The sequence below is a fragment of the Scomber scombrus genome, chromosome 7 (assembly GCF_963691925.1).
Source record: "Scomber scombrus chromosome 7, fScoSco1.1, whole genome shotgun sequence".
Classification (NCBI taxonomy): domain Eukaryota; kingdom Metazoa; phylum Chordata; class Actinopteri; order Scombriformes; family Scombridae; genus Scomber; species Scomber scombrus.
In genome coordinates this window covers 16230365-16256642 of record NC_084976.1, presented here as the reverse complement: position 1 = coordinate 16256642, position 26278 = coordinate 16230365, and the positions used below count along the sequence as shown (strand labels likewise).

General features: G+C 37.6%; 4 protein-coding genes across 8 annotated transcripts; all 4 read right to left on the bottom strand.

The window, feature by feature from the left end:
• Positions 1-1725: 1725 nt before the first annotated feature.
• stmn2a (stathmin 2a) lies at positions 1726-4569 on the bottom strand. The gene is made up of 5 exons (XM_062422574.1): positions 4551-4569; positions 2543-2638; positions 2202-2374; positions 1921-2112; positions 1726-1785 (listed from the first exon to the last, which is right to left on the bottom strand). Exons 1-5 carry the CDS (start codon positions 4567-4569, stop codon positions 1726-1728), a joined length of 540 nt encoding a protein of 179 aa, XP_062278558.1.
• A 1070-nt stretch (positions 4570-5639) lies between these two features.
• On the bottom strand, positions 5640-13809 carry upp1 (uridine phosphorylase 1). 3 transcript variants are annotated; one of them, XM_062423055.1, is made up of 8 exons: positions 13799-13809; positions 10194-10241; positions 8560-8671; positions 8297-8455; positions 8008-8122; positions 7039-7248; positions 6780-6926; positions 5640-6658 (listed from the first exon to the last, which is right to left on the bottom strand). In XM_062423055.1, exons 2-8 carry the CDS (start codon positions 10232-10234, stop codon positions 6507-6509), a joined length of 936 nt encoding a protein of 311 aa, XP_062279039.1. In that variant the 5' UTR covers positions 10235-10241; positions 13799-13809; the 3' UTR covers positions 5640-6506. The 3 variants fall into 3 exon arrangements, with proteins under 3 accessions (XP_062279039.1, XP_062279037.1, XP_062279038.1); XM_062423053.1 differs by lacking the exon at positions 13799-13809 and adding an exon at positions 10576-10619 and having other exon boundaries at positions 10194-10238; XM_062423054.1 differs by lacking the exon at positions 13799-13809 and adding an exon at positions 10586-10615.
• Positions 13810-13859: 50 nt separating this feature from the next.
• On the bottom strand, positions 13860-17546 carry gra (granulito). Of its 3 annotated transcripts, none has more exons than XM_062423052.1 (7): positions 17466-17546; positions 16175-16260; positions 15997-16055; positions 15536-15593; positions 15312-15418; positions 15155-15213; positions 13860-13906 (listed from the first exon to the last, which is right to left on the bottom strand). In XM_062423052.1, the coding sequence occupies exons 2-7, from the start codon at positions 16254-16256 to the stop codon at positions 13894-13896; spliced, it is 378 nt and encodes a 125-aa protein (XP_062279036.1). In that variant the 5' UTR covers positions 16257-16260; positions 17466-17546; the 3' UTR covers positions 13860-13893. The 3 variants fall into 3 exon arrangements, with proteins under 3 accessions (XP_062279036.1, XP_062279034.1, XP_062279035.1); XM_062423050.1 differs by lacking the exon at positions 13860-13906 and adding an exon at positions 14221-14682; XM_062423051.1 differs by lacking the exon at positions 13860-13906 and adding an exon at positions 14221-14682 and having other exon boundaries at positions 16175-16257; positions 17466-17544.
• Positions 17547-19650: 2104 nt separating this feature from the next.
• rbm12bb (RNA binding motif protein 12Bb) lies at positions 19651-24887 on the bottom strand. Its single transcript, XM_062423298.1, has 2 exons — positions 24786-24887; positions 19651-21916 (listed from the first exon to the last, which is right to left on the bottom strand). The coding sequence occupies exon 2, from the start codon at positions 21892-21894 to the stop codon at positions 20041-20043; it is 1854 nt and encodes a 617-aa protein (XP_062279282.1). The 5' UTR covers positions 21895-21916; positions 24786-24887; the 3' UTR covers positions 19651-20040.
• Between the last annotated feature and the right edge of the window lie 1391 nt (positions 24888-26278).

The following is a 26278-nucleotide window of genomic DNA, read 5'->3' as shown; positions in this document are numbered from 1 at the left end:
ATTCCAAATCTTCACGATTCTGATTAACAAATCATTGCCCCACTCTATCAGTGGGTTTTTTTTCATGATATTTCTTCTTGATGACAGTATTTGGCAAATAGGGAACTTTTGTCCTACTTTTGGACGGTTTTGGCTCCAACAGGGTTTCTTTAGTCCAAATAAATCTGTCACTGCCACCTACTGGTGGAACACTGCACCTTTTGTTTGTCTTGTGCATGTCTGATGGCTGATCCTGTGGTCATTTTAAGTTTATGTTATTCTGAACCTTTAAGGAGTAAATCAGCATTTTTACAAATTAACTATCATTGTATTCACATTATTGCAGAAGACATACATGAAAAATTGGCTGGGGGAAGACTGTAGTTTTCAGGATCGGTAGATAACTTTTAAATTAAATTTTCCCTCGTCTTTTAGCACAGAAAATTATTAGATGGTGCATGCCATGTTCACAGAACCCCAAACCTTTATTCAGCAAAGCTTTCACAGAGAAATATATGAAGGGAGAAACACAAGCAGCAAGAGGATGCAGGCAGATATCAGTGGTACTGTATATTAAAAAGAGACTAGTTCAGTGTGCTGAATGTAAAGCATCCTGCATCCGTTCTCTATCTAATCCACTACAGAGAACAGATGCTAATGATGCCACATGGTAAATTCGCATTCATACACACCAACACAGACATACGTTATGTTCACGCTATCAATATCAAGGTGGAGCACATTCCACTGTCCAAGACACTATGCATGGTACCAGTATGGTGTCATAACATTAAAGAGATTAATCCCCAAATACTGTGTACATAACAGAGCGATTGAGTCAGCTTAAGATGGATTCATTGAGAAATGGAATTGTCAGGGTTAAGTGGGAATCTGCAAATGTATAAACAGTTGCTCCCATTGGGCATAGACATTCTTAATTATAATAGTAAACCTATCAAGTTCATTATCAAGCTCAGTTTCAGAAGAAGTGGACACTTTTTAAATCTGTGGGTTTGGCATACTGTTAAATTCCAAGCATGTGTGCTGAGAATGAGTAGGTGTGCGTGAGGAAGATACAGGTGGGATACGTCGAAAATCTTGAGGAGACTGCAGTCTAGATACACAACCGTCATTCTTCACAAAGACACAGAAACATCATCATCGTCATGACATCATCAGGAAACACTGCAAATGTCAGTCTACAGCCAACTCACAACACCAAAGGCTTTCACAAGAAAATGGTTGTAGAGTCAAATTTCAAGAACTGAAACGTTAATCAATTACAAACAAAATGTTTGAATTGTACAGTGCAGCACATTACAATGTACTTCACCTACCATCATAGATAGATAGATAGATAGATAGATAGATAGATAGATAGATAGATAGATAGATAGATAGATAGATAGATAGATAGATAGATAGATAGATAGATAGATAGATAGATAGATAGATTTGAAAAAAAAGGTATTTACAAAATAATAATAGCCATATTCTCGCATTTTCTCTCTAAAATTAAGAAATCCATTCAGTTCTCAAGATGACTGTTACTGATGTTTGTATCCATTGATAATACTGATAGTGGTGAGTATTGTGGTGTGGTGTGTTGTGATGTGGTAGTGAGGTCCTCCACCTCTTGGGTTCCAGAGTCAGACATCTGTTCTGGAGAGGGGTGGGAGCAGGGCGAGGAAGGGGGTTGGATGGAGGGATGAAGATGGACCGTAGAAGTCAGGACTCGTTGGATGCTCATGCTGTCAGCTCTTCCTTCAACTCTTTGTTCCTGCGCACCACTGCTGCATGTCTTTCCTAGTAAACACCAGAACAATACATCAAGAGTTGTTAGTCATTGTGATGGTACCCTGTGATCGACATGATAGACTCTGACTTTTATGGTTTTTCTTTTTTTGCACAGGTGACAAATATGGATTCTGCATTTTTCACCTTCTCCTGTAGACGCTCAAGCATGGCTGCCAGATGGGCTTCACGGTTCTCCTTGATCTGCTCCATTTTCATCTGGAGCTTCTCCTCGGCCATCTTGCTGAAATTGCTGTTCTCTTCCATGGCCTTTAGCAACACGTCCCTTTCATGCTCCCTCTTTTCTGCCAAAGCCTTCAGCAACACAGCTTCTTGGTACTAAAAGTAAAAACAGTAGGAATTGAAATAATAGACTGAATTATTTTGAATGTTTTAAAAAAGCAATTTGACACAGGGGAAATACTCACCTTCCTTCGATCTTCAGCAGCCTCCAGTTTCTTCTCAATGTCCTCCAAGGAGATGTCCCTCTTGGGGGGTGAGGGGAGACTGGGGTTTACATCTGATACTGGAGACAGAGGCTTGAGAATCACCTCGAAGGCCTGGCCAGAGGCACGCTTGTTTATAGCTTTCACCTCCATGTCTGTAAATCACACAATTACAATTACAAAATCAATGTCCAATAATACAATATATCAGTGCAATAATGACTCATTATTATTGTTGTCAATATTTAAAAAGCAACTAAAACATCCATGGGAGGACAATTGGTTTGTTCCAAAGGAAAATCAGTGTTTGAGCTGACCCATACCTTCAAACTCAGACATGAGCTTGTTGCGTGTTTCTGGATAGAAGCAGGAGCAGATGAGGGAGAGGACAGACAGCTCCTTCATCTTCTCTTTGTATGCTGTGAGAACATAAACACACCATAGCCTCCAGGTCAGTCTCAATGTGTTACTGATGAAAGCAGCAAAACATATAAATTAATACCCAGCTAAGATTATCCCGCAATCAAATAAAGCTGCATGAACAGTGTCACAAATAAATAAATATACTTGACATTTTCCTGAATTAAGACATTACACATTAGGAAAGGGAAACAATGTTCAATATATCAATTAGCATCAGACAATCACTGCGTTAATGATCCATTGGAAGACTAAAACGCACATAAGTGCCATGTTGCTTAATAATTTATTGGAAAGATTTAATCTGTAAGGATGACTAAGATTCTTTGATAAAATGGATGAAACAAGCTTTACTTTTACTTTATTGGATGATATAATAACAACACATTTGTTGAATCATTTAAATCAAAACATTATATCACTGCAGTCTGCAGGGAAGTGATAGGGAGGACAGGCCTGTGTGTCAAGTTATATCATTCCGTGTTGAATGGTCATGGTCACAGTAATCAGAGGCAGCAATATTTATCTGTCTTAACCCACCCTGCATGGTGTGAGTGTTGGTGTCGTAGCTGTCGAATACAACTGATTAATGATCTTGACTCTTTTTATTAAATCTAGGGTAAGATGTGTCTTCACTAGTTCATTGGACTATATTAATTCTCATCTATGAATTCAGTCACTGTTTCCATGCTTGTATTTGACAAAGTGCCCACCTGGCTGTCCAGAGAGGACTACAGATTGTCAGTGCTGCTAAGCCTTCTGCTGCAAAGGCCAGTGTGTGAAGCGGCCCCCTTGCTGCAGGGCTGGCCTGCCTCCCACCCTGCCGTACACCTGTCTCCTGTGCTACATCTCCGCCACCACACATACTATAATGAAGCCAGTCTGCACACTATACTGTATTTTAGAAATGGACTGCTTACATTAAGGCGCCATAAACATATGTATGGCTCAACTAAGTAATGAAAACAAATATGATAAAGGCCTGGTTAACAAAAAAACCCAGCTGTCCATCAGAAGGGGATGACTAATGCACACTGTAATCCAGCTCTTATCTCTTAGTATAAGGGTCAGTGTGTTAACTCTTAGGCCCAATTGTTTGGATTTGGAGCCATTTAATCTGTTAATATACACTACCAATCTTGTATTTTTGCCTAATAAATGGCAGCACATCTTTCACAGCTGGTGATGCATCCTCTGCAAAGAAGAAATAAGGAAAGCTAAAGACATAAATAAAAAAGGAGCAATGCCAAATAAATTAACCGATGAAACAATCGTTCAGAAAACGTTCAGGTTATAGAAAAAACGTTTGGAAAAAAAAAACAGTTGGTGCTGTGCAGGTTTAGTTATAGCAGAGCAGTATAAAAGTCAGACTGATGGAGCCCTCAGCTTTGCTGTCGGCTAAATGGTGGGCAGCTCAGCATCTTGGGTGGGGTCCGTCTGCATTATGCTGCATGTCGGGGCCGCTGTAGCATGAACCGCAGGTGCAGCGTTGTAAATAAATCTGTCTAGAACCAATTCATGCTGTCTAATTAACCACTGTTGTACAATAGAAGATCAAAGCAAATGAAGACTGACACATTAACATAGAAGAGGATAATGAAGTAGACGTTTGGGAAACCTATTAATGACGGTAGATGCTCGCCTTTTAAGCCCATATTCTTGTATAATATTCATATTATCAGATTCTGACAAGAAATCCAATCGACAGAAAAATATCACAAGGTGAGTTGTTGCATTTGTTTTCAATCATTAAAAAAAACATTTCTCGCACGACCACCAGCCGGTAGACTACACCGGGCCGACATGGGGTATAGCCTATAAAAAGATGCATCTGACACAAGCCCATCAATGTATCTGTCTTTCCACCCATCCATGCATCAGCTTTAACATTATTACTCTAAACATGCTTACCGGTTGCTGTTTTGGCCATGGCTGATGTATTTCTCCGCAGAGGATGCTGTAGCTCTGTTCAGGTGAACGGTGATGCTGCTTAAGGCACTGAGTCAGCGAATAGACCGGGTTAGGATCGGATGGCAGACAGGAGGTGGGCACGTACGGGAGCGCGCAAGCAGACCCTCCTCTGTGCTCTGACGCGCAGCAATGGAAAACATGTAAAAATTATTGGAAATGACTTGCTTTTAGTGAGACCGTCCAGTTTAATCCCACCACCCCCTCAAGAAATATTTTAAATATTCTTTCTTCTGTTCTACATTGAATAATGTCTAAATGTTTTGGGTTTTTTTTCACAAAAACGTTCAATTAAAAATGATATGCTCCTCCCTCATTAAAAATCCCAGAATCTATTAATATGCAAATGCTTTTCATTTCAAAGGTTTGATGGCTGAAATATCTGCTAATTCACAGTTAAATGTATTCTCACAATAGTGTAGATTGAAAAACAGAAACTTCCCACTTTCAGCAGATTAATGTGAAAACAGCTTAGTGTCAAACTCTGCACATACATCATTCTGCACAGTGAAGCTCAAACATCCAACTGAAGAAAAAAACATTTTTGAGGAAAAGGGAGACGACTTACACATTTGGATCCATCGTCTATAATGTAACTATTGGCTCAAGAAGGGTGAAAGTGTGGAGTATTATTACTTTGACAACCCTCTAAAATAACTCTTGTGGCCTATGTCAACATCAGTATTATAACTCTTCAAAGGTAAGCTGGCTGTTTGAAGGACCAAAGGTTGATTCTAAACATTTTGAGTCACATAAGCTTAGAGGAAGAAATTGTACATATTGTACCTAGCTGCCTTGTCAGTAAAATGAATGATTCAGCAGAGATCATATTCAGGAAGTTAATCATTATTTATTATGAGTGTTCAGTGTATTGCTCTTGACTTCACCAAACTTCTCTGGAGGTGCAAAATACCCCAATAGGGTTCATAAAGCAATAAACCTGCTCACGAGTATGTCAGAGTGCTCCTTGCACTGAGAAATATCTAAATAACATGTGCAACTCTTAAGCTCAGAGCCAGAACACAACATAAACAACTTTAGTCTGCTTTATTAAAGCTTTATTGATGAAAACATCCAGTGGAATTTATTTTTCTCAAAAGCAGTGACATTTTGAGGTTTTGAGGTTGTGAATGAAACTTCCAGAAAATAAATACAGAAGCCTAATCCTGAAAACAAAACATACAATCAGTATAAAAAAATACTCAAGATGATATAGTACATATTTATACTGTTTTCCAAAATCACAAGGACACAAATTCGAATGAAACTAGAAAGACTTACTGACAGTTAAGATGACTTTTGTTATCTTACCCACTGTAAGTTTGGACTGATCAAAAGTCATGATGTGGTTCAAGTTTTATAGAAAAGTAGCTTTACATGTTGTATAAAAACAAAGAAAGCCTTAAATAAGACAGATTTGATGACCATAGTCTGCTGTGTTATATTTGAAGCTCAGTAAATTGTTACAGTTGACTGAAAGAGAAAATGAAGTGAAGCACAGTCAGTGCGTGACGGTTTATAATTATGGTGAAATAGTCTCTTAAATCAGTGTTAAAGGACATATAGCAGGCACGGTATAACTTCAGTGTTTTGGTCACGATTCTAGATATTAAGGCTAAAGCACAGCAGAAAAGAATGTATAAAAATAGCTTAAAGCTGTGTTATTGTTTTACATGTTTTCAGTGTTGTTGTTTTGTTTTTTTATAGGTATTTTTGCCTTTATCAGTATATTAGTGGCAGAGAGGCAAACCGTAAACAAGGGAAGAGAGAAGTGGGTACTAAATGCAACAAAGGTCCCTTGCCGGCTTCGAACCAGGGACATTGGATATATGGCATGTGCTGTAACCACTTGGCTACCAGGGCACTCTGTTTTCGGGTTCAAGAAAAGATGCTCTGAACTTAGCTACGTACTGCATTCACATTCAAATGCTTCTTGATGTAGTGGCCAACGAGTATCTGAGGACGTTGTTGGTAATTGTGAAGAACTTCATGAGAGCTGCTCAGCTGATCCCCCTTCAGCCGATCCAGTAATGTCACGCACACCACAGCCGCTTTACAGAACAGGAAATGAATGTTAGAAACCCAATAAGGAGTCAAAGACAACAATCTGTGTTTTAAGACACTGAAAACTTTTCCATCTTTTCGTGTAAAGCTGATAGAGTCATTTCTTACCTCGCAGGCCACTCAACTTGCACATGGCAGCAAAAACAGATGACTCCATTTCAATATTGCAGATTCCTGCCTTATTGGCTTTACTGAGGTATTCCTGTTTATCTTTCTCAGTGTAGGAGCAGAAAGCACCATCCAAACGGCCTTGGCCTGGGTGATTGATGAGATAGAGATGAAAGACACAAATATGCACATTACAGCTGAAACACTGTACATGTCAATGAACAATGCGATTAACACATGAATGCAGCAGAACTCATACCTTCGTAGAAATCCAGTGTACACATGGTGTTGCCTATCACTGTGTTAAACTGGTTCAGCTCCTTGCTGCACTGCAACAGCTCATCAGCCAGGCTTTGGTCCAGATCAGTATTACGGACCACTATCCTACCCAGGATCACCTGCTCAAACTTGGGCAGGAAGGTGGCGTCCACAGACTGTTTGGTAACAACAACAGTGCCAGGTTCAAGCCCTAAAAAACAAAAATGGCAAGTGAGATGAACAATAATCTCTAGACCAGAAGTGCAGGATGTTTTAATTAAAAGACATTTTTACATTGGACTGACATTCTGGATTAATGAAAGATTAACTAACATAAGTGTTATGGTCATTTTCAAATGAAGGACATCCAAATAAATTCTTAAACTTCTTATTTTAAATGATTTAAGATACCATCTTTAGCTCAATTTGTAATTCAGTGCTACAGTCTACTACAATAAATCATACCTGCTACAATCAAATCAAACCATAGTGTTTAGCCATAATAGCAATTATATATGTGGACTGTAAATTTAAAGATATATGCCATACGTCAACACCAAATGGTTTATAGTATATTTAATATAATGTAAAGATTAGGAGTATATATATAAGACTTATTTTAATAACTTACTTTTAAAAAATTTTAAACAAAAAATATTAGTGCTCTCTCATCCAAAAAACTGGAGAAATAGAAAGCCTTATGTGAGTGCTCTAAAATCTGAGGAACTTTGGTCTCCCTCTTGTGGTAAAACTAAGAAATATACATCTTTGTGGACAATACTAATATGACCACAATGACTCATCTCCTGACATAGATATGTGAAGACACAGGAGGTCAAGCAAAGTAATCATTGAGCTCATTTAGAGAATCACAGGGAAACTACCACGGTTTGATAATGCAAAAGATGTATAATTTGATGTAAAATCAGGCACTTGGATCATTCAAAATATTTTCAAATAATAAGCTTACCTATTCCCCCTGATGTCCCAATGCGTATGATTGTAACATCTGTACAGCGTGCATGATGGAGGAGCTTTATCAGCTCATGCAACATTATGGCAATAGATGGGATGCCCATCCCATGCTGAAAAATAAAGCATGTCACACAAAATGTTAACGTTTATGCAGTTTTTTTTAAATTAAAGGACACCAAGTATACAGATTTTAGCCTTGTATTTCCTTCATATTTGTAGTATAGTGTTTGTTTAAAACACAAAAATGATATGACATAATAAAATGATCATTTGTTTTTACATACACTGACAGAGAGTACAGGGCCAATTTTGTACATGGCATAGCGGTCCGTTCCAGCACAGATATTTGGGTACTCTGATTTGGGGTCTTCCATACGGAGCTCAGCAGCAATGTACTCAATGAATGCTTTCATTCTCCAGGGACTGCCTCCAACACACACAAACTGAAAGAAAACACACACAAAAAAACTATAATAAATTATTGCCATATAAAGATGATTATGGATGTGATATTTTTCCACAAATTAATATCTCAAAAAATCATTACTTTGACATCACCAAACATAGCAGGTAGGTCATGAGTGCCGGTTCCCAGGCTGAAGTGGTAGAGAATGTCATCTTTCAGTGAATCCAGGTGTGGGTTATGCACACAAACAGGGCTTAAGGGGGATAAAATAACAGACTGTTAAGGGCCAGTTCTAACCTGATAATCCAACTGAATTGCCATTTATAATATAGTTATTTGGTTTATTCATTCAATAATTACGTTAACTCTAAAAAGCTCATTTCACACTTATCCTTGTAGGGTCTAGCTATGTAAATGCTTTCATTTTGATCTGCTACGGTTTTGGGAGATTTTTGGAGATCTCCACCGACAGAAGTCTTGTGATTTCATAATGTGAGGTAGTTGAAAAGCGGCAAAAATGGAGGCTAACAAACTTGTGCCCCTTACATTTTGACAAGGATACACCCAATCCAAAATTATACTCTTGCCCCAACATGAAGGGCTGCCCTAGACTTTGGATTGGTTCTACAATGCAAGTTTCTACACAGTTTTAACCACAAAACCTAGGAGATTGTCCAGGTCAGTGTCTTAATGCTTTTGCTCATAGAGACAGACCTGTGAGTCTACTGTGTGTCATACAGTGACTGTATGTGACCGCCCAACTACTATTGAGACAGGATTTTCATTTGTGATGAAATACTAAATGTGGAAACCCCACAGACTTCAAAGTGAAATGTTTTCATCAGAACTACTCTCTATTGAAAAAAAAGGAAATTCCCAATGATAACAGTTGACAGGGAAGTCTGTATCATCCTGAGAATTGTTTCACGTCTGACACATTGCTATTGAGTTTATTGAACGTAAATGCTAAATGCTTTGAGACACAAACAAATTCCCAATCCCCTACATTGTATTAGGATACCAGTACATGTTAAGTGGGAAATTGAGGGGTTTCTAACTTAGCTAATATGCCCCTTGGTAACAGTGTCTGCCTCATAGTCAATAAGTTAAATGGTTTATTATGCGGACACTTTGAGTTCCGACTTACGAGTGAAAGGATTTTTCCAATGTTATGAAAAATAAAGACATCAAGAATTCTTTTTATATAACGTTTATATAGTTGATGACAACATTAATCCAATAAGGCCTACAAGTCCTAATAGGGATCCTTTTAAGATAACACTACCTAGGTCACTTTTGTGTTTACATTTGATTTATGTATCACTAGCTACTATTGCACTAATAATGCTGCTGTTGCTGCCACCTTGAGGCAATAGATCTACATTTCGAATTAGTTAGACTAGTCTTTAATCAATAACAGTAGCTCATTGGAAAAGAAGGATGGAAAATGCCCTTCCTTTCGTTTACACTAAGTGCAAGCTGCAATCACTGATAAAACGTTCAAGGGTCATAATCATTATCATACATTTCCTTGAAATATCTTGATACAATTTTGAGGCTATATCACCCATCTCTTTTTAATAGGTCTATAAAAGGTAGGCTATCAAACTTTTGTACAGCAGTGTAAGTAACTCAATGTGTGGGACTTACAGGAAAAAGGTCAATTTCCTGATACCCTGGCACACCCAGTAGTTTCCTCGTTTCAAAATGAACCATTGGTAAACGTTTCAATCCTGTCAAACAATCTGGTTGTGTTTTAACATAAGGCCTCTCACCTGCTGTGTGACACGGTCTGCTTGTCGTCCTTTAGATCCATCTTCCTGCTGTGTCAGAGACAAAAAAAAAATTCATTCATCTCGAACAAAACCAACCTGGAACAACACCTGAACCTTACAATAACCCGCTGGGTTGTATGCTTAACCTCACACGTGGTGAGGAACTAGTCTACCACTGAACACTGAGTGAAATTAATAGACAAAGTCGCACAGTTAAGACACTTTTGTCACATCAAGGACACCCCCAGCATCGCATCGCATTGCCGCACGCAGCACTTATCGCTCGCGACGAGGGAAAAAAAGTCAATTAGCTCCGTATTTACCTTCAAAACATGTCAACAGAAGAAGACAAGTGAATACAAAAAGCTTAAAAAAAACAGACAGATATTTACGTTTTGGTGTGTAGCCGCTCGCTGCTCCTGACAAATTAAAATTGCTCTCTGGACCTCTGACGTGAGCTCCAGCCCACAATGATGTGACGTGCTGCACGTCATGAGCGTCACACTGCGCTAAGTGTTTAAATCACAAATACAAATGAGCTAAATTACTACTTACAATATCACCTTTTTTTTCTAGAGGTAACTTCTCTACTTAAATCACTCAGCGTAAAAAGTATGGAAGCCAATTTCCGCCAATGTGATTAAAAAACATTATGTAAGTATTTATAATGAGAAACTTTCTTAATATCTCCAAATAATGAGAAACTATATCAAAATAGTGACTTATATTATGACTTATAAGTATTTCATTATTTTGAGATAGTTTCTAATCCTTTTGAGATACTAAGTCATTATTTTGGGTTACAAAGTCATTATTTTAAGGAAAGTCATTCTATTGACTAACATCTTCTTCTCATCACATTAGCTGAAATAGGATTCAATAAATAAGCTATTGAAATGTTATAGAACTTTTCCCCCCTGAAACCTCTGACTGAATATGTTCATATTTTGTTTACATGTGTACTCCGGATTTCTTTTTTTTATAATTGTACATAACTGTCTTTTAATATTGTCATTTGATGTTCTTAATAAGTATTTGTATTGTATGCATATGTAGGCTATGCATAGTTATTTAAATGTGTGTGTGCTGCTACTGTGTACCTGAATGTTTGTATATTATACTTATGTTACATTTTTTTTAAAGAAAAAGAAAAAAAATCCTGGCCACATAGTTTACTAGTGGGATGTTGGCTACTCACCAAAAAAAAAAAAAAGGGAAAGGGAAAAAAAGGATGTGGGCTACACTGCTTCTGTCACGTAGCAGCTGTGTAATTTCTACATTCACATATAACTGAGAACATCTCTGTTGCCAAATGACTACAGGCAGCTCGATAATAATAGTTTGGTTGCATTTTTAAGGCTGTGGTGATAATTACCAAACGCTATGGGTCCTTGATGTGAAATTGTTTGAAAACCAGTGGTGTACAATATCTTTATAAAATGCTTCAACTCAGTAAGTACTGAATTACTAGCTAAACTCTCAGCAATATTGTTATATGACTAAAATGTGATTTAAAAGAAAAGCTTATTGTTTTTGTTGAGAGAGACCGTATCAGTTCATTTAGGTGTTAAAATACAAGGTTTGATGCTGAACAATCAAGGCTGCGATTTCATTCAATTAAGCTGAGTTTTAGTCTCCAACAACTAAACAAAACAACAAAATTCAATGTCTGCTGTTTGATACTGGGCAAAGAGCATACAGTGGGTTTATTTAGGTTTTTTCACTAAAAATTGCTGCCAAGTGAAGCTGGAAATGATGATGGTGAGACTGGAGTTGTAGGCCAGAAAACCTTCCAAAAATGAACTGAAAGACATTAAAATACACTAACAGAGTTGGGTGATATTCATCTGTGTTAGTCATTTGATACATTATTAATATAAAAACATAAATTATTGCAGCTTTAAAGTTCAATCACATCCATAAAAGAAAAAGTCACCGTACCAAACGGCCCATTATAAATTAAGAGGTTAAAATGCTAAGTAAGACACATGAAAACACAATCCTGATGCAGCTCCAGCTATTCTAGCTGATCACAATGATTTTGACAACTTCAGTGTGGGTTCATTATGATGAACTGCATAAAAGGGCACTATGTCCTTCCCATTTCTTCAAATGAATCATTACCACTGTTTTACTCCTTATTTTGTAACAAGGAAAAGAGCTCAGACACACTTTGATGTTGCTAACATGAAGACCAAAGTTTTGACCTCTGTGACCTTAACAATCAATACTGGACCTGTAGATCATTACTGCCACCTATTGGTCATTACATGAGTGATTAACTGCAGATCATCCTTTCCTTTAAAGAAAATAATTTAAAAAATCTCACAACAATTTTGCAACAAGATATAAACAGTAATGACTTGCTTACTTTAAGATATGCTGCTTTCACAAAAACCTAAAGAAACCTTTGAAAATTGCATTAAACCGTCACATATTATTTTGTTATTTCGTTTTTTGTGTGTTTCACATTTCACAATCAACTTTTAAACATCAGGACCAGATCCCTTTCTGTTCACTTTTTTATTATTTCACAAGTTATATCTGTCATATGTCTTAACACCTCTTTTAGATATCTTTTAGAATGGTGCACAAGTCTGCGTGAAAGTTCATGTTACAAGTCTCAGCTGATGTAGAGGCTGACTCAGACACATCACTGACTTCACTGTGTTCTTATGTAGTCTCTTTGGTTTTAAGAAAACTGTGATGATTCTGTCTGTACATGTCCATCCTCTGTCCTCGCTGTGTAAGATATTGCAGGGACTTCCTGGAGCACTGTTGCTTTTCCCTTCCAAATATCTTGACCTTCAATACAGACCACATCATTTTTTGACAGTGGTTCATGATGTTTTGAGGATCGGCCATAAAATAATTTTGTCCAAGCATTGCACTTTGCTGTTGTTGAATGCAACAGGGAAATGTGGTCTGAAGCTTTCTGTTCATCAATAAATCAGCAGATCGGCCACACTGTAGGGGCGAGGCTCCATATGTGAGTAAGGTATGGATCAGAGTTCCTATCTGCACCTTTTTCAGGAGCTACTTAAGAATGTGAACTCCCTTTGGACTAAGGATACAGTAGACTTGATAAGTTTATAACATCATAGGGCATCACAACTGGGTAAGCTGTGCCTTGTGAATATGGTCTTGGCATGTTCATTCTGACTTCATCCCACAAAGCAGTTGAGAGGTCAGCCACTCTTCATCGGTTCTTTAGTTAGCCTGCTTCCGTGGTTTTTCCATATCCACGTAACATTCCCACATTGTCTTTATTCATGCATTTGTTGGTGCATTTTCACAATTTTGTCCTTTAGGACAGATGGTCCTTCTTTTCTTTTTGGAGAAACAGTTTTAAAAGTAATTTCTGTTAACACTGCTTACCAAAAGCAGGTTGATAATCATGACCCAGACTGTTGTATGCTCCATCTCTGCTTTCCTGGTTTGATCCCAGGATATTCATATCCTTTCCCTTTAAAAAGGACTAGTGTGTAAGATTTAGTAGACCCATTGGCAGAAATTGAATATAATATTCATGAGTATGTATGCTTTCACTAGTGTATACTCACCTGAAAATGAGTCATCATGTCAATCAATCATGTTTTCATTACCTGAGAATGAGTCCTTTGTATCCACATAGGGAGCAGGTTCTCTTCCACAGAGCACACCAAGTTGCACTGCCATGTTTCTACAGTAGCCCAAAATCCTACGTACTGGTCCTTTAAAGGAAACAACGCTGACTGTTATCTCTATTGTTTACAAACACAAATTTATTGTATACCTCAATGGTCTGTGCGCAACCTACAGTTAGCATTAACATAATCTTTCATGCTTCAGGTTTACTGTCCAGTCCAGCAGCCATGTTACAGCAGGATTTGCTGCTTAAACGTAAGCCAGTTGTGGTCAACATTTCCAGTGAATTTAAAGCATTCTAATGGCTGTAAATTAACCCTTATACTTCTCACAACAGATAATGCACAGGTTTCACTCCTGGTACCATGTTTTATTCCATATTTTGTAACGAGAAAAAAAGCTCAGACACAATGCGATGCTAGCATGAAGTCCAAAACTTTATTGACCTCTGTAACCTTAATCAATACTGGACTTGTTGAACATTACTGCCACCTTTTTGGTTATCACATAAACAATTAACTAAATGTGACGACAACCAAAGCTGGAGTCTAGAATTTTTCTTTTCTTTCTTTCTTTTTTTTTTTTTTTTTTTACAAAATATAAATACTTCACTACACAGCAGGAAAAGGAAGCAAAAAAAGCAATACTCACACTTCAGTAAATAAAACAGAGTTACTCATTTGACTTTGTGCAACTTCACCCCACACTGTTATCAGTCTCATTCAAAATAATAAATATGTAAATTAAATTCAACACAAAAAGCAATAAGACAAAACAAAACAAAATAATAGAAACACTCTTCATGCTTAAAAGTAAATAACAGTGCAATTTTTTTTAAGGTGAGTGAAGCTTTTCTGCCAACCTAAAAACAGAAACAAATATATTGACAAATTATTTTTTTTAACACTGTTCATGTTAGTGACTTAATTTTATTGAAATGTCACACTGGGTTTGACCAAAAATCATCCAACACCTTTGAAAAAAAATTATTTATACCAATGTGAAATACTGATTAGCGTTCAAAGTAATGTGCATTCAAATCATACTCTAGAGCAGTGGTCTCCAACCCTGCTCCTGGAGAGCTACTGCCCTGCATGTTTTAGGTATCTCCTCACTCTAACACACCTGATTCTAATAATCAACTCGTTATCAAGCCCTTTGACGAGCCTCAGCTGCTTGATAACGAGTTAGAGTGAGGAGATACCTAAAACATGCAGGGCAGTAGCTCTCCAGGAGCAGGGTTGGAGACCACTGCTCTAGACTAACTCTAAAACTAGTCTAGAGTATTAGCTGGGTTTGATTAAGTCACACTGAGTTTATACAAATGAACTCACATGTCTCCTTTTTCTCCATTCCACATTGATTCCTTAAACTTTAGCTGCTCAGGATCTCTCTGTTAAGATGGTATGAACACACAATTCAATCCAAACAGCAGAATTATTAGTATGATACTGATAACACAATGAGATTTAAAACAAACACCCATCTTACCGCCTTGGTTAAGACTATTGGATGCTCTGGTAAGAACTCTGGCTTCTTCCTGGCCTCAGGACAACTTGCCAGACCAATTAAAAAAGCTCTTGTGTAAGATATTCTGCCTACAAACACAAACATCAGAAATCAATACTAAAAAGTACAAATCAGGCAGATAAAATGGCAAAAGGAGGATATTATTCTGACAAGAGGTCACGTGTCATTAAAATTTGGTGTCTTACCTTCTTTTTGTTTGTGGAGGCTGATAATCTTGTAGAACTGCTCAATGTCAACATTTGTCTATCAAGTGAAAAATTAAAAAAAATTAAGAAAACTTTACTATTGACAAATGTAACTGCTTAATAGTCATATTGTTTAAAGTCATTTTAATTTCACGAAAATCTCAAAATATGAATGAGCTGAAATGATTAATCAATTAGTTGTCCAAAAATTATTTAATTTGTCACAATTCTGAGAAACAATATAATCGTTTAAAGTAATTTATTAAACTAAAATGACAAACATCTGGTTCCAGGTTCTCAAATGAGATGATCTGCTCCTTTTTCTGTTTTATATATATCATTGTAAGCTGACAAAAACTATTAAAAACCTCATCTTGGCTTCTGGGAAATTGTGATAGGCATTTTCCACTTTTTTTTGTTGACATTTTATTAAAATATTGTCTTGTCAATATTGTTCTTACCTCTTGATCCATTACCTCCATCAGTGTCTGTGCGCATGTAGCAGCATTTATTTCGGGCTCTAAATGAAGTGACAGAATTCTCATTATGAGCATGCCATTTATAATGAGCACAAAAGAGTTAAAATATATAAAGTTAATCCATTCCTACAAGTTTGTTTAACTGGTGCAGACATCTTACCGATGTCTACATGAATGCAGCGACGAAGGGGTCTTGCTGGCTCCAGATGTTTTTGGAGGATTCTTCTCCTTGATACCTCCATTCTGCTGTCAGTGATGTTCAAACATATTTTGAGTCTCCTACATACCAACAAGACTTACTCATCATATTTGAGTAATGCTGTATATACATATAGTCAAATACAAATACTATTTTTTCAATATATTAGTTTTCAGTGATTTCAGAAGTGGAATTTGCCAGAGGGTCAAAACCACTGGCAACATGTCAGGAATCATTTTTCAACCCTTTAAAAATGTTTGGTTCACAATTTTTCAAGTCTGTCTTAAAACAGCAGTCAGATGTCCATATAAACACTCAATGAGGTTTTTCTCGCTGTAATCATTGCTGCCGTCCATACTGGTTACCAAAACACCACCTTTCAAATGGGCTTTCCGTTTAAGTGATGAGGGCCAAAATCCGTGTACAAAAATTGTTTATGACAAGAAAAAAAACTAAACTTCATTTGAGGATTTAACATATTTTTGCCAATTCGCAGCAGACAGGTATGTAATAGAGACAAATATTAAGCGTGCATTATCTTTGCCATAACGTTCCTAATTACATAAGTTGACAGCAAGTTTTTCTAAAATATCTCTTAGAAATATACATGTACCAGACAGTGATTTGGGATGTACGAGGTTGAGTGTAGCATAGCAGCTAATGTTAGCAGTTGTGGGATTTATTAAATCGTTTTTGTTGATCCGCTATTAGCTTACGTAGGTAAAATGTAAGCTAACTTCACAATCATTATGAGTTAGTACCAAGTAGTAATGTGTCTAAAAAAAAATCATTTACACTGCTTTTTTATGCTACATGAAAGAAGCAACTTTGGACAACAGGTGGACATTACTTTGAGTCCAGTATATTGTGTTTTATATGGCTGACATGTGAGGGAAACCGTGCGCTGTATATCACAGACTGCTCGGTAACGGCAGGTGGTTAGTGTAACGTCTACAAACACAGACTTTCTAACGGTAACAACTGTGCCAAGCGATAAAACGCGATTACTTTACAACATCACAACTGAGTTTTAGCACCATGATGCAATACAAAATGATGTAACCCAGTAAATTCTAGTTGGGCGAAGTGATGATGCCAAAATGCAACTTGATAATGATGCAGAAATGTAAACTCTGCGAAAGCAAAACTCTAGCTATAGCAACATTAGCTTTGTGACTCATGTCAACATTACGAGCTTAACGTAATGTTTTTTTTCAACCACATAAAATACATTTTATGTTTCATTATTCACCTGTAGCTCTACTAAATTCACTCAGCGTGGTTTTCCGCTTGCTCACCTCACCAGTGTCATGCCAGTCAAAGCCAAATCTCAGCGTCCTCTTCGTTGGTCTTTATTGGCGGTTGTAAAAAACAGCTTTGATGCGCATTACCGCCACCTGCTGGACTAAAGCGTGAAACAACAGTGTATGTGGGGGTAAAATATGTACTTTTAGCTAAATCAGTTTCTTGTAAAAACTTAATATTGTCAAAGTATATCTTGCTTGCTGTTGTAGCTGAGTCAATGTTTATAACGTTATTATTATTTTTTAAATTATATTATCTGGGGAACATTCTCAAAACCTGAGTGTAATAGTCCACAGTAACACTTTATTATAAAGTTTACATGTCTGTGCATCGTTTTATAATAGTTATGAGTTACTGAGAGTTTTCAAAGTACCGGTTGTAGCACAACAGGGGGGGCTTAATTACTGAAACACACAAAGGATGCATGAGTGACGTCGGTCCAAACTCTCAGCAAGCTATTGATCTGGGAAAACGTGTGTTGTGATACTCCAAGTTTACCTGTAGACATTTATTATGGCTTAAACTGCATGTAAACGTAACACTAGACCTTTGTTAATGCATTACTAAGTTTTGCCATTGTATTTTATTGCCAAAAACGGCTGCAACTTTACTTAAATCTGACGACGTTTCTCCTCATTTGCATTTTCTGTGACTTGCTGCAGGAGACAGACCCTGCTGCAGCGTGTGTGTATGCTGACTGTGACATGTGCTACTTTCATAGGTGCGTTTTGATGTTATATATTTTTTTTTATCATAAAGTGTTATTTGTAATGTTTAATGCATTTTTTTTAAAGGACTGCATTAAATGAGTAGTTAAAAAAACAGGAAATAAGCACATTATTTTAGTTTACTTTTTTATTTTTTTTTTGTGAAGGGATGCTTATGTTTGTATATTAAAGGATGAAACGTTTTGTTTCAGTAGATATTAATTTCACATTGATCTTTATTTTGTTTCTCCTGAAATTATTAATTTCAAGTGATTTGTAGGGGCATACATTTTGGTGTGCACATTTTATTTGATCTACATAGTCACACAGTATTTTAGTATTTTTGTAAAATTGTTTTAATACACACAGCAAAGAACAAAACTAGTACAGCTATTGTACTGGAGGCAGAGACAGAGTGTGTGTGTGTGTGTGTATGTGTGTGTGCTGACTGTGACTGGTGCTACTTTCATAGAATAAACATCCAGATCCTGATTCCTGGTGTGACAGCTGCTACATGGTTTTCCCCAAGAGACCGAGATAGAAAATATGACTGTATGGACTTGCTCACAAACAATCAACACAAGCATTCTTTGAGCAATAAATATTAATAATTTGAAGACTTTCAAAATGGTGTAAACATCAAATCATTTAAATCTGGAGGGGTTGAAGCATTTTATGCAATTTAATGCTTCACATGATGGGTATTGAATGAAGTACTCAATTGGTATTAGTATAATTTTAAGGGTGCATGGATTGTTACTGGTATAGTATTTTTTTAAATGATACCAAGCCATAATAATCATAAGTGTATTACATATATTCTACCAAATGATAACACAGGGTACTTTTGGCTTATATTTGACATTGTAAATATTAAACTGTGGCTATCCAGAATATTATCTCTACATGTTTTTTAAACATGACAATCAGGTCAAAAATTCCACCAAGTACCAATTTGTGAAAGTTCTTTTTGAATGAAAGTATGATGACTGAAACCCAAAAGCCAAAGGGATTGATATACTAGATAATTTTGTGTTCCTATATGATATGAATGCTATTGCATGTTTAGGTTCATTAAGTTTATATTTTTTTTCTCTCCCAAAGATGGAACAATGTTGTATGTTCTGACATCTTTGCAGCTTCACTTCCCAACTCCACCATTAATCCAAGAGGACGCGTATACCTTACACATAATTTAAATCATTTTCCTCTTCCTAGTGATTATGATTGTGTCATGCTCTTGATCTGATGGATTTTATAAAAGAAAAAAAGGCAACTAGATCCCAACTTACAATTAAATAAACACTGAAAACCACTTCAGGGTATCCTTACCTAACTGCTCTTCATATACTTAAGATTTATATCAAGCACATTTTGTTTGCCCTGTGAAAGATCTGCGAAGAAAGACTGACAATAATTCAAAAGTACGCATCTTTATATAAAAAAAAAAATGCACTTTTTACAATAACCACAAATACATTGAATTTTCCATACATTTTTCTACAGAATGTTGTAAATTGAACAACCATACTTAAATGGGGAAACTAAAATCAAGCATTTCACTCTTAAAATGAGCATTGCAAACAAACCCATATTCAGTGATTTAACTGTATTCAACAAAAATATATATCACAATAAAACAAAATGTGGTTGGGGAAAAAAACAAAGTTAATTTACTGTTCACAGCCATACCACATTATTAACAAAAAGGCAATGCAAGGAAACGCTTCCCTTAGAATAGCTTTTTTTCAGCCAAATTGGTGTGCATGTCCAAACCATACTGCTCAGGCATGTAAGCTGACATGAAAATCAATGTCACACAAATAATAGCTGTATTTTTCTGGCACCTATTGGTCTTCCACTCAGTTCCTCGATTGCTGTTAAGGCCTCTGGACGAGACTCAAATACTACAGTTGCAGAAGATGCTCCACTGTTGTCATACTGCAGTGACACAGATCCAGGGATAATGCGATATCCATAGCAAAAGTCATAGATTTCTTCACTTTTGATTTGGAATGGCAAGTTGACTAGCTTTATACAGGTGGGACCATCAAAATTCTGCACTGACGGGCCAAAGTCACCATGAATGCCATTACTGCCATCCTGTGGTGCAAAACACCCTTCTGCATAGGGCTCATAATCATAGCCTCCATGGATGTGGGACGGTGTATTAGTCATTGGTACTTTACTATTATGACGGACACGTAAGTCAGGGTGCTCTACGAAACCAGGGCGACCGGATACCTCGTTGCTCCTGCCTGAGTACTGCTCCTCTCTCAGCATTGGCTCTTGCACCACTGGTGGCTCAACACCCAACTCCCTCATCTGAGAAAGTGAAATGCATTTCAGTGCAACTACTGACCCAAGAAACCTTAGTCCATTGTGAGAAAGTGCTCTTGCTGCCTCTGCCTCAGACTGGAAGAGAACCAAAGCCTTCCCAACCCCAGCACCTGTATCGTCATGCAGCAAAAACACCCTGTCCTCTGTGACGTTGAACCCATGGAAGAAGTCCATGATCTCAACTTTCCGCACATCAAATGGCAGATTCCGCACAAACAGACATATTTCCTCTGAGTCACAAGGATTACCAGAGTTTTCTGGAGGTTGGGCATCCATGTTCTGAGACTCCAGCAGGGTGATCATGTTCTCTCTTGAGATTGGACGGATAAAAACCCATCGGTTGAAAAACATAATTTTGTCGCTAGTTGTGGCTTCAGAATAGTCTCGCAGACTCTTGAACAGTACAAACGCAGATCTAGTTCTTCTCCCCTCATTGCCAATCATGTACAGGATCTGATCATCCTCAAGCCTTGCGTTGCAAAAAAGCTTCTTTATGTCGTCTTTTTCCACTGCATAGGACAGGTTTTCCAAAAAAACACAGTATTCCTCATTGGAGGAAGCAGTGGGCCTCTGGGCCAATGGTGATCGTGACCTTGCACGGTATTGTGGATTCCTCTGATTGCGAACAGGGGATCTTTGTCTTTCAACCTTGCCAGTCATGTTGGAACCAACAGCCCGATGCCAATCCTCTTCTGTTGTCGTGTAGACCTCCACATACCTTGACCCCATGTATTTTCTGTCCCTCCTCAGGCCTTCGCTTGCATCCTCTCTGGTTGCAAATTTGACAAAACCTTTTCCATTGTTTTGTCCCTTTTGATTTTTCAATAAGATTATTTCATCAACAAATAAACCACTGAAGAAGTTAAGCACGTCCTTTTCAGTAACAGTGAAGGGCATTCCTTTTAGGAACACACGCAAAAAATCAGAGTTTGAGGCCCTCTGGTGCCGGGGTGGAGAGGTATGACGGGATCTGCTACCTGATCTCCTGCCCTGCTCACGGTCCACAGATCTTCTAGGACGTCTTGCATCCTCCTCAAGCAGCTTCCTTTTTTCCCGCTCTACATTTCTCGTACTTTTTTCAAGCATATTCTGCATCTCTGCTTTACTACTTAATAGCAACGTAATGGGCGAACCTTTAATGCTACCCCCTGACCGTGTCATGGCTCTTCTCGCGTCTTCATCTGAAGCAAAAATAATGAAAGCTTCGTCTCGGTCCCCACCAATTATATGCACCCCTCCATCTGGAATTTTGAGGCCAGTGAAGAAGTTACGAATATCCTGAGAACCTGCTGTTATTCTCAGTCCCTGTAAACGGATGACGACCGCCATGCTGTGGCACAAACAACAGCACCTGCAGACAGATAGAATAACATTATTGCCAACAGAGTTTCTCTAACGCAGCGACAATTTCTTGGCATTCCAACATAACACTGCTTGACCTAAAAAGCAATGTGGGATAAAGGACAGCAGGGACAAGGGACAATCAATGCCCACAACAGCTGCCTTTAAAACAGAAGAGTGCTGAATTCAAATTTCGTGAGGTTAATAACTCAACATATACTGTAGATCACGCCCTAGAAAGAAAGCCTCGTGATCAAATGGAAGCTAAATTAAGTAAAATATTAAGCACAAACCACTTTCCAAACAACCACAAACAATTTATTTTACTGTATATCCAAGTTCCAAGCAAGACTTCACTTTACCATCATTACTCAATTATTATTGAAAAACACCAATGGCCCTAAGATTCATCAGTTCATTCAAAGATGCAGGCTTAAAAGGGACTCGTGGCAACAAGTCAAAATAGCAAAACCATTTAAAATACTATGACAATCATCTATTTGGCACAATCATCTTTATGCCCTCAATCAATACCTTTGGAAAATATAAAAAGTAAATCAACCACATTATCATAAATACTTGTACAGAAAGTGTGTTGTAGGTGTACAACACATTTTAATTGTACCAACTCACATTCTTGGTTAATTATTATAATTTATTACTTATAATCCAACAGAAGCAGACCAAAGGCTAATGGACTGAACATGTGCCACCTTCCTGAATGCGTCATTCCACAAAGGACTCTGCCATGGCCACCATTTAATGTTTATGATCCTTCCATCAATCAATATTAATGCTCCATCCAGGAGTTGCCCATCAAAATGGTTAGGTTGAAAACTTTCAAGTTTACCAAGAGGTATTTCCCTTTATTCAGCCAACAATGTGATCCATAATAGCAGGGTTGAACAAGTATCTCCCCGATGCATGTCGAGCAGCCTTCAAAAGGGGGCAGCCTTGTTGATCCATCATGTATTCAGTCTTGAAACGCAGACATGGAAGGTGGCCTTCAAGTGGGACACAGCTACTTCACAGCAAAGACAACAGCACCATGATCACAAAATATCTACAAAATAACTTGTATTCCATTTGCTATATCAGCACCAGCTATGATCCAAACAAAGCAATGGATCAGATCAATCTCTAAACAAGAAATACAGCCTTAACAAAAGGCCAACATTTTTCCAGACTGCCTTGAAACAACACTCAGGTGCCCAAATGAACATTGAAATAGGCTTTTCTTGCCATAATCATTCCTCCTCTTCATACTGACCATTAAAAGATCCATTCATTATACACTTTCAATGTAAGTGATCAGGGCCAAAATCCATAAGCAAAAGTATTTTTAAGTTTATCTGAAGATAATATGAAGCTGCAGCCATCTAAATTAGTCAAATCAAGTAGATATCTTTAAACGTTACGTCTTTTTAGTGTTGAAGTTTCTTTTTTTTGTTACTATACTCCCACCACGGCTCAACAGGGACAGATTGTCTGAGGACACACAAAGAGGCAATTTGATGCTAAAAGACACTGTAAATGTATCATATATCCACCTGAATGACTAGCTCAGACTGCTGAAGCCTCTTATGAGCTTCCAATAAACTTGCATTGAAAGTGTATTTGAAGGAGATAGTTTACTAGCCAATATGAACAAGAGGAATGATTACAGTGAGGGAAACCTCTTCCAGTGTTCATACAGACACCTGACTGTAACGTGGAACTGTCCTTTAAGGTTTACTGCTTGGATCAAGACCGCTGATCCACCACCCACAATGAATTAAGTGAAATAAAAATTCAGCTTGACTTTCAAGAAATAGAATATAGCTACACATAGCCATCAAATGGCACAACAACTAACATCGCCTCGAGTTGTAAATGCAAATATCCTAAGCCGTTGATAAACACAAGCAATGACCGGTTAGAGAATTAACTGCGTGACAGCTAACTAAAGCCTTCAAAAATGATAATCCACAGTTAAATGCACCATGCAGCCAACACAAGCGCACCTACAGTGATGCAAGATGTACAATAATTATTGTTTTTGTACAATCATTTTGGCCTCTGTACTCGCCCAATGTGACTCTTATGGTAAATGAGCTGCTGTAGCCACACACAGTCTATCAGACATTACAAAGACTTTGTACTAGTGAACTGGGGGGATAAAAGTCTATTTATATCCAGTCCTACTGATTTGGACATTTGTATTCACATACAGTTCCTCCGCGAAATGTCCTGATAAGTTAAGGGTTGCAGCATATACGTAATGGGGGTTTTAGTATGCTATTTGCCGTTGTAGTCAGTCTAGGCTATCTCATATTACTGTATTTCCCTGAACGATAAGGATAGTAAAACATAATTGTGTTTATACCTCTTCTCACATAACGTCTTTCCAGCCAATCGCGACTTGCGTACCGATTTGTTCACTTGGTTGTGATACTTTCCCTCAAGTTCAAAACCTAATCGTTCTAAACCTCTAGTGCAATACTTTATCATTTCCCATCCGGCATAGCTGCTCACCGATAGTAATGTAAACTTAGCACACTACGCAATCTCACTGAACCAGCTGCCGTGACTGACGCCATTTCAGCGCCAACAGCAACGTCAATTGGCGCTAAATGACACAGACCCATTTGGTCACCGCTAAAACATTACGTGCAATTCACCGTGGTTAGCGTACTTCATTTATTCGGTTAGTAAATTAGCCTACGCTGCAAACGTGGTCGCCGTCCAAGCAGGTACATCTCATCAAAATGTCGAGCTAAGCTAACGTCAACTAGGCCTCTAGCATTGACTTATTTTACAGTCAAGACGGACCTGTGGCAGTGAGGATGTATTATTCCTGTAGCCTATAAAACAAATCTTCAACCAACGACAAAACTTACACAAAGTGACAAGCACAGATGCTTGAGTAAATGTGAGAATTGTGGACAAAATCAGATCAGTTTTGCTCTGCTCAGTAGCGTCTTCTACCCTTCTTGTCTCTTCGTGTCTTGCTTCCGCTTCTTCTCCTTCTTCGTGTTTAGTGAGATCGCAAACCAGCTTTAAAGGTGCATATCGCCACCTACTGTATCAGAGTGTATAGTTTCATGGTCTATAAAAAACAAACAATAAATGAATTATTTAACACAGCCTATTTCCCAAACCTCCTGTTTTATATCACCTACTATCCCTATTCTAATTTTCCTGAAGTCCCTTACTGTGTTACCATAAGCTACATTTATCACTTGTTATCATATACTTTCAGAGCGTTCTTTGCCAGTTTATCTGCCTGTCCAGATGAGCATGGACCCAACAAAACTGCACTTATATACCCATCCTTTATAATCTTAAGAGCATGATGTGAATTTCTATCATGGGATCTTCTCTGACCGTTTGCCTTGATGACAAACCTCTTGAGAGCTGCTGCTGAAACTGAGCAAATGTCTGTTTCTAATGGCTGTACTTGCTCTATCCACTGAAAGCCAAAACTGATGGCAATGATTTTCTGCTGAGAAATATTGACAATTTATCACATTAAATTCTGGTGTGTATATATAGGTTAGACCAATTCCCACATGTCCATCATCAGCATTCTTTGAACCATCTGTGTATATTGTCAAACATCTGTAGAATTGTCCTTGAGTAAGATCTTTAACAATATGATTAATGTTATTAGTTACAAAACTGTTTTCTTTTCTTCTATGAGCTTTCTTTCTTCTTCTTCCCCTTCTTCTTCTTTTTCATCAGCTCCACTTCATCTATATAGGGTTGTTTCATAAAGGAAGGCCAGGTCCTTTTTTTATTTTGGTCTCTTATTTAAAGCATAATATTTCACTTCACGCTTCATATGGAACAATAAGGACATACTGTATTAAAAAAATCAACCTTTTTTAAATCTTGGTTCCAAAACAACTTTATCCTGGTGGATCAGTTAAAAAAAAATTTTGTTTAAAAAAAAAATCACAATACAATATGCCTGTAACTGGGGATTATGCAGATTAAGGTTTTTGGTGCAATCCCATCTGGTATACGTATGCTATTTAGGCAACAACCAAGAGATGATACTCCAATGCAAACTCCTGTAGGTAAAACTTGGTTTTCTTTGCAATAACAATACATTCACAAGATTGCTTTTTCAAAAAAGACATCATCACACTACCATATGTGATATCATGCTGGAATCACTTTGTAAATAATGTGAAATGGAAAAAGGCCTAGTTCCTACCTAATTATAAGACACTAATAAGACACATTTTTTAAAATTCCATTCAGGAAAAATATTGATAACAGTTGTACATTTTGTTGTAGTTCCCCTGAAACTGCTGTTCACTTTTTGGTGCTGTGTTTTTTGAGACTTTCTGAAGGCATCAGCTCCAGGCTCCTGAAGTCCTGCGCA